The 8,895-nt window shown below is 38.5% G+C and overlaps 1 protein-coding gene across 4 annotated transcripts in view; it reads right to left on the bottom strand.

Moving 5' to 3' along the window:
- Nucleotides 1–288: 288 nt before the first annotated feature.
- garem (GRB2 associated, regulator of MAPK1) overlaps nt 289–8,895 on the bottom strand; it is a 134,510-nt gene continuing 125,903 nt past the window's right edge. For all 4 annotated transcript variants that reach the window (XM_041190375.1, XM_041190378.1, XM_041190376.1 and 1 more), the window contains 2 exons: nt 8,035–8,192; nt 289–1,861 (listed from right to left, as the gene is read on the bottom strand). In XM_041190375.1, coding sequence (XP_041046309.1) covers nt 928–1,861; nt 8,035–8,192 — 1,092 coding nt within the window. In that variant the 3' untranslated portion in view covers nt 289–927. The remainder of the gene's footprint in view (nt 1,862–8,034; nt 8,193–8,895) is intronic.

The raw sequence follows: 8,895 nt of genomic DNA, 5'->3' as shown, positions 1-8,895 counted from the left end.
TCCAGAGATAACTCAACAAAATATTTCCAGACTACTATGGATTATCAATTTTAGAGCGTAAAACTGAACATGGATTTAGTTAATAAATATTGCCACATTGAGGGATGAATGGTAGCGCAAAAAGCTCTTTACATCCTTTTGTTGGGAAAACATTTTCAACAAGTCTGTTCATCAACTTAATATCAGGAGATTTCTACACTCAAATTAGTCAGAATTGAAATAGAAAAAAGCTTAAAAAGAGAGAGAATTTCAGACAAAAACAGTAAACTTTAAGACTCCCTTCAGGCCTTTTAAATTAGTCTCAAATGGGTTTATTATATTAAATGGTTGCATCTGATGTAAATTCAACTTGTTCAGTGTACTCATTCCAAGATCAACTTCAAAAAACTTAGGTATTATAAATCTGCACCTGCATGCGGCCCAGCAAAAACACCAAAGTTCTATAATAAAAACAAGTGTCACCATCAATTTATACATTAATTATCAAGAAAATGACTACAGTGGCTAAGCAGTAGGCTAGACCCAAAACAGTAGTTAAACCACAATTCTGTATGTCAACAATCTGAAACAAACCTAGCAGACTTTTTGATCAGGAATCCAGCACTTTGTACAGAGGATCATCGTGTCTTGCAAATCACTTGCAATTTAAGAAACTTGAGGAACAACCAAATTACTATCATTCTTTTGATAATTCAAGCAGTTGATGATAGCTGAGTAGAGCACAAGGTACACTCTCCCAGCAATAATTTTTCTCCACAGGATGTCAGTTTTATCAACATACAAAAACATTATTTTGTATCTTTACAAGCAAACCATTCATAGCCATAGCACTGATTTGATACAGTCCAAAAAAATTATGACTATTTAGTGCAAAACAATAGATGTTGAGGTCAGATACTCTGCTTCGACGCCATTTGAATCTTAGCACTACATCTTAGGTCGCCAGCCACCAATGAACTGCAAGAGCTTCTTAATTTGAAGTTTGCTAAGCTTAAAGTCTTCAGACAGGATCTCTTCTGTCAGTTGTACAAGTAAATTTCCATCTATTTTTTCAGTCGCAAATAGTGACATAATCTCTTCAGGGAGACCAATAAATTGCAGGCACTTTGACACCTCTTCTATTGAAAGTCCACAAAGGTCAGATGGTGGCTGCCAGGGTGACCCATCACCACTTGAACGTGGTAATAACTGCAGATGCAACGGAGGAGGAGGAGAAGGAATAGAAAATGTATCCGGTGCATCTTTGTTACCAAAATTGTCTTCAGGTAGATCTGTTGAACAAATCTGAGGTTCATCCTCAGCCCCATCTATAGCTGAAGACAGAAACAGTGCTTCTAGGTCAACTAGTTCCTCATCATTGAATTTTAGTGCACGTGGTGGTAAGATGGGGCATGACTGACTTTGCCGTGTGTTACCTGCTAAATATTTTTCTCTATAGCCGTCTGAGGAATAACTGGTAGATCTTGGACATCCAGAAGGAACAAAGTGGAATCCTCCATCCTTGGATTGCTGCTGTTTAGCGAAGTTATTAACTGGAAACGCTTCACAGCCCCCAGCACACTCAATGCTACCATATTGAAAGTGTACGGACACTATGCTCTTTGGTGTACTTGGTATCTTGTGACGAGGATAACTGTAATAACTTCTGTGTTCAGATCCAAAATTATAACTATCTTGGTCAACATCCCCAAAATGTTGGTTTGGCCACGATGACCGATTTGAAGGGCAGTCCAATATGGGGCTTCTGAGGGGGGATTTTGTTCCACTGTCCAAAGCATTAGAGTTGATCCAGTTACACGGGTAACAGGAAGCTGAGGAATGCTTCTCACTGGATGGAGGTGCATCATTCTCTGTGGCACCACTGTAAACAAAGTAAATCATTTTAGGCACTTGAAAATCCAATATCATCCTCCTGTAGTAGACCCCTTCCCCTAAACTGAAGTTAAGCAGGTGACAACCAATTTCAAATTAGCAAATTCAAGCAATGTACAAATTGAAAAATATTAACATTCGGGTTCAAATGCAATGTTAGGCAATTTTACCAGTTTAATGGGCAGGCAAATAAGAATGAAGCACTCCAGGAGTAATAGTAAAATTTCATTTTAAAAACAAAAAAAACCAGTAGACGTCCCTAAATTCAAACATACTGGTGACTAAGACATATTTTGTTCAATGAAACAAATGCAGGGAAAACAATGTCTAAAAATTCAGCTTTACTGATGAGGCAAGTTAAATTGTCTGGTATAGTCAGACTGGTTCACTTACACACTGGCTTTACTAACTGGTAATATATTGACATGGATTGAGAATTGGTTAGCAGACAGGAAACAGAGTAGGAACAAATGGGTCTTTTTCAGAGTGGCAGGCGGTGACTAGTGGGGTACCACAGGATCAGTGCTTGGGTCCCAGCTATTCACGATATATATCAATGATTTGAATGAGGGAACAAAGTGTAATATTTCCAAGTTTTCTGACGACACAAAACTAGGTGGGAATGTGAGTGGTTAGGAGGATGTTAAGAAACTTCAAGGTGATTTAGACAAGTTGAGTGGGCAAATACATGGCAGTATAACGTGAATAAACGTGAAGTTATCCATTTTGGTAGGAAAATCAGAATGGCAGAGTATTATTTAAATGGTGATAGATTGGGAAATGTTGATGTACAAAAGGAACCTGGGTGTCCTTGTACACCAATCACTGAAAGCGAATATGCAGGCGCAGCAAGCAGTTAAGACAGCAAATGGTATGTTGGCCTTCATTGCAAGAGGACTCGAGTACAGGAGCAAGGATGTCTTATTGCGCTGTACTTGGTGAGACCACACCTGGAGCACTGTGTTCAGTTTTGGTCTCCTTACTTAAGAAACGATATACTTGCCATAGAGGGAACTCAGCAAAGGTTCACCAGACTGATTCCTGGGATGGCAGGATTGCTGTAGGAGGAGAGATTGAGCCGGGTAGGCCTGTATTCACTGGAGTTTAGAAGAATGAGGGGGAATCTAATTGAAACGTATAAAACTCTGACAGGGCTGGACAGACTGGATGCAGAGATGATGTTTCCTCTGGCTAGGGTTCTAAAACAAGGGGTCACAATCTCAGGATATAGGGTAATCCATTTAGAACTGAGAGAGGAGGAACTTCTTCACTCAGAGGGTGCTGAACCTGTGGAATTCTCTACCACTGAAGGCTGCGGAAGCCAAGTCACTGAATATATTTAAGAAGGAAATAGATAGATTTCTAGACTCTAAAGGCATCAAAGGGTAAGGGGAGAGAGTGGGAGTATGGTGTTGAGATAGAGGATCAGCCATGATCATATTGAATGGCGCAGCAGACTCAAAGAGACGAACGACCTACTCCTGCTTTTATTTTCTATGTTTCTATGTAACTCAGCCACTGGAATATAATCACAGAATCATAACAATGCAGGAGGCGGCCATTTGGCTCATCATCTGCACCAGCTCTCCGAATGAGCACTTCATCTAATGCCATTTTCCTATCTTCCCCCATAACCCTGCACATTGTTTATTTTCAAATAATCATCTAATTCCCTCTTGAATGCCTCAATTGAACCTGCCTTCATCACACACTCAGACAGTGCATTCCAGACCCTAACCAGTTACTGCTTGAAAGAGTTGTCATATCAATTTTGCTTCTTTTGCCAATTACTTTAAATCTGTGTCCTCTTGTTCTTGAACCTTTCACAAGTTTCATGATTTTAAATACCTCTATCAAATCTCCTTTCAGCTTTCTTTGCTCCAAGGAAAACAGTCCCAACTCTCCAACCTTACTTAATAACTAAAGTTCCTTATCTGTGAAACCATTCTCATAAACCCCTTCTACACTCTCTCCAATGCTTTCAGATCTTTCCTAAAACGCATCACCCAGAATGATACACAAAACTCCAGCTGAGGTCTAACTGATGTTTTATACAAGTTCAACATAAGCTCCTTGCTCTTTACTCCATGTTCCTATTAACAAAGCCTAGAATACTGTATGCTTTATTAATGCTCTCTCAACCTGTCCTGCCGGCTTTAAGGACTTATGCACATATATACCCAGGTCCCTCTGCTCCTGCATAGTACCCCCCTTTATTTTATGCTATCTCTCTATGTTCTTCCCACCAAAACGTGTCACCTCACACTTCTCCACATCGAACTTCATCTGCCACTTATCCGCCCATTCCACCAACTTGTCTATGTCCTTTTGAAGTTCTACATTTTCCTCCTCAGTTTATAATGCTTCCAATTTTTGTATCGTCTGCAATTTTTGAAATTGTCCCCTGTACACAAAGGTCTAGATCATTAACATATATCAGACAAAGCAAGGGTCCCAATACAGACCCCATGTGGAACTCCACTACAAACCTTCATCCAGCCCGAAAAACATCAATTAACCATTACTCTCTGCTTCCTGTCATTCAGCCAATTTTGTATCCATGTTGCTACTGTCCCTTTTATTCCATGAGCTATAATTTTTCTCACAATTCTATTGGACGGCACAGTATCAGATGTCTTTTGGAAGTCCAAGTATATCACATCAGCAGCACTGCTCTCATCTACCCTCTGTTATCTCTTCAAAGAACTCCAGTAAGTTAGTTAAACATTATTTTCCCTTAAGAAATCCATGCTGGCTCTTCTTAATTAACCCGCTTTTGTCCATGTGACTCTTAATTCTGTCCCAAATTATAGTTTCTAGAAGCTTCCCCAGAATCAAAGTTAAACTGACTGGTCTGTAGTAGCTGGACTTATCCTTACATCCTTTTTTGAACAAGGGCGTGATGTGTGCAATTCTCCAGTCCTCCGGCACCATCTGAGTCTAAAGAAGACAGAAAAATTATGGCCAATGCCTCTGCAATTTTCACTCTCACTTTACTTAGTATCCTTGGATGCATCTCATCCAGTCCTGGTGTCTTGTCCACATTAAGTGCAGATAGCCCAGTCAATACCACCTCCAATTTTAAGCCCTTCTAGTGTCTGAATTACCTCCTATTTTATTATGGCTTGGGTAGTATCTTCTTCCTTGGTAAAGGCAGATGCAAAGTATTTGATACCTCAGCCATGCCTCCCCTTTTGAATCCCTAATCAGGTCTAATCTTCCTTTTACCACCCTTTTACTATTTATATGCCTTATATAATCACATAAAAGTAAGGCACAGGAGGAGAACTAGGCCCATCAAATCTGCACTGGCTCTATTAAAATGTAATCTGGTTAAACTCACTTCCCCCTCCCCCCATTCTTTCCACATATTTCTTGAATGTTTTTCACCTTCAAGCTTTACCAAACTCCCTTTTCAAGACTAGTATTGAAACCCACTACCCTGTCAGAGAATGCATTCCAAATCCTAACCACTCATTGCATTAAAAAACCTGTTTCCTCATGCTGCTTCTGGTTGTTTTGCCAATCCCATTTAATCAGCCATTTACTCTAAACTCATCATGATTTTAAACACCTCTATCAAATCTACTTTTTGCCTACTCTGTTCCACTGAATAACTCCAGCTTCTCCAGTCTATCCACATTAATTTGTAGTGTTAGCATATCTAACTCTTCTGATGAAAGGTCATCGACCAAAATTGTTGTTTACAGTGACATGCTGTGTTTCCACGACTTTATGTTTTATTTCAGATTTCCAGCATCCTGCTTTTTTATTTTTGCATGGATAGAAAGGATTGCTTCATAGACAGAAAACAAAGGATGAGTTATGTTGCATAGATTGGAGGTGGATGAAAATGATGTACTCAAGGGCCCACATTTTTATATATACGGAGGGAGGGCCAGAACAAGTGAATGTGTCAGGTCAGATGAGGGAGACAGGACAGGGAATAGGGGACAAGGTGCTGAGAGAAGGAGACAGAAAAATAGAGATTCTTGGATTCGGGCTTGGTGTGTAAAATGTCAAAGTCACCTGATAATACAAAATTAAGGTATTGGCAAAAAAGACGACTCTGTAGTAGACTGAAGGATAGACAGATTAGCTGAATAAGTAAACCGGTAGCAGAGCAATTTAATGCAGAGAAATATATAATAATGCATTTGGTGCAGAAAAACAATGATTGGAAGCATGAACTCAAAGGAAAATCAAAAACGTACTGAAATAATTAGTTAGAGTTTCAAATGCATAATTCCTTGAAACCATATAAAGGAAGATAAAACGATAAAAATGTTCAATAGCACTTGCATTTTTTTTAAAGTAGGGGCATAATGTATAAGAGTAAAGAGATAGTAATAAATCTGTGTAAAGCAATGATATTGGCACAGTTAGAATGCTGTTCGTGGTCTTGGGTGTCCAATTATAGAAAGAAATTGAGGCTAGGGTGCATAGTGCCCACATGAATACTGGAGATGGAAAGTTACACAGTATGATAAAGGTTACTGGGATTATTTCCACTGGCTCAGAGAAATTTAAAAGGAGAAATTATGAAAGAGTGACTAACCCATTTCCTCTGGTTTGCAGTTAGGACAAGGGATCATCATTTTAAACTGATCAAGTGTGAGAAAGATTGGGAGAATCGCAAAATTAGAGCCTGGAAAGTCTTGTGACATGAGGCAGGGACCAAAGCATCTTTTAAGGGAAACGTAGATAAATTATTTCCCTAGTCATTTTTTGGAAAGTACTTCTTGGCCTGTCTGGTTCAAATTGGAGTCTTCAAAGATAGTCTGGCTAGGTAGATTTCACATTCAGCGAGAATAAAAACTAGAATATTCTTATAGGCTAGTGCATTTGTGGCAACTGTGCTATTTCCTTCTTATTCTAGTTGAGCATAAAAGCTATTGCAAAATCTAGAATTTGATATCGCTGCTCACTTAGGCTTTAGCTGCCAAAAAAATTTATTAAGTCATTGTTAAGTCACAGACTAGAACAGCATTATTCTGTTGCCTTCAAAGGACAAGATAGATAATGCAAGGGTATGTGATAAACCAGTCAGCTGAAACAAAGTGAAGCAGGCTCTTTTTCGCTTGGGCATGCTACAAAGTTACCTACATTCCTAGACAAGGGAAAGCACTCTCTGGGGCACAGAGTAGAGACTCACTTAGAAGAGGTTGGTGAATTGGAAACCCCCAAAGTATCTAAAAAAAAATCCTCGAAAAATGTAACAGTCACATTAGTAGATATTTGCAAAAAAAGCTTTTATTTGTACTAGAATTGCAATTGATATTTATAAAGGGATGTCCTTTCATTAGCATACTCAAATATATACTGAAAAAAGGAAATACTAATTACAATTTGTAACTTAATTTCTTCCAAATGGGCTTTCAGCTTCGTAATATTAGCAATTGGTTGGCTGGCATTTTGGCAGTGCTGGACCCTTAATGGATGTAGGATTGTGTTAACAATTTTCCAAACATTAAATTCTCAACCTCACTGTGACACTGGAAGGTGTTCACTAGAGAAGCTGAGGGAACAGGTCACTCACTCAACCACTGATAGTGTGTGGTAATTTCTCCGCCCCCCCCACCAAAAAAGAGAAAATTGTATTAAATTCTTTTAAAGGAAGCAATTCTATATTAAGTCCTGCTAAAATGAAAAGGAACAAGGCATCAAGAATAAAATGCAAATTTGAGTAGACAATAATTAACTCTCCAATTACAATTTCAAAATTCAGTTTGATGGCAAGATGTTTCACTGGATTTTCGAAAGGGCTAACAAGGGGGCCACAGTATATAATCACGATTATGGACAATATTTGAATCAAAATGAGGATTTGCACTGTCTTCATAAAAACAAACCTGCAACTTGCACAGTAGTATGTTATGCTGGACATTACCTACTTCTAATAAAATGATGCCAGGAAATGGTTAAATTTGCATGATCATAATATATAAGATTCCAGATTTCTTTTACTTATCTTGTAAAGTTTAAAGCTTTCAAACAGGACAATCACTAACAGGGAGATTGCCATATTTCATTATACGATCCACAATCACAATAAGTTCACAAGTACCAGTACATTTTTCAGTTTTTCCAAATCCAATGCTTAAAGCTGAAGTCAGACCATCAAGCTGCCACCTAACATAATACTTGGTATTAATGTCTTACATGTTATGCAATCCAGAAGAATAGTAAGATAGCGTAGGGCTGGGAGAACGTGTCTGTTGGCGTATTTGCCGAGGAGGAATTGATGGGCTCTGTGATGATGGCTTGGCATTCCGTGGTGGGACTGGTGGAGCATTCAGAAGTCTGCATTCTTCTTTTACCTGCCAGTGGAAACAATTCTATACTGAATAAACACTAATAAATTTGCAGAAAGGAGCTTTCAGAAGCTTTAACATCTTAGAACCAGGTTAAATCTGTATGGTTTAGAGTTGTAAACCATCTTAATTCAATTGTCAGCATTCAAAAAAAACGATAATGGATGCAATTTGCATTGAATAGAGGACACACTTTATCATAAATCAAGCTTAAATTTTATACTTGCCAAAAGAGCTGTAATATATTGCATCAGTTTAACATGGTGAATACTTGAATTTTTGTATACTTGATGCCTTTAAGCTACTGCAGCAATCTAAACCAAAGAATCATTACAGTTGTTGATTGAACTGGAGCATGAAGTGATAAAATATAGCTTTGCCGGTATGATTTCCTGCACTAAGTTCCCAATGTCAGCTAAAAGTAAGCACAAGTAAAGCAGTATTTTCTTCACCCCTTCCCCATCCCAGAGAGGGGAAGATCAACTAACTTATTCTAACTTCAGTAGCTTGTTTGTAAGCATGGGAATGAACTGAGAGCAAGCAGCTCACCTGGTTGGTTATAAAATGCATGTGCAGACTCAACAGGGAAAGAAATAACTTTGAATGAAGAAATGCAACTGGTTAATGTATCTGGGAACAAACTTATCCCTTAAACTTTCCTAGAATTATACCATGAATGTGAATAGTAAGCAGGCGAGTCTGACTAAAG

Source organism: Carcharodon carcharias, chromosome 6, assembly GCF_017639515.1.
Source record: "Carcharodon carcharias isolate sCarCar2 chromosome 6, sCarCar2.pri, whole genome shotgun sequence".
Classification (NCBI taxonomy): Eukaryota; Metazoa; Chordata; class Chondrichthyes; order Lamniformes; family Lamnidae; genus Carcharodon; species Carcharodon carcharias.
The sequence above is the reverse complement of the archived record's forward strand: the minus strand, read 5'-3'. Positions and strand labels throughout refer to the sequence as shown.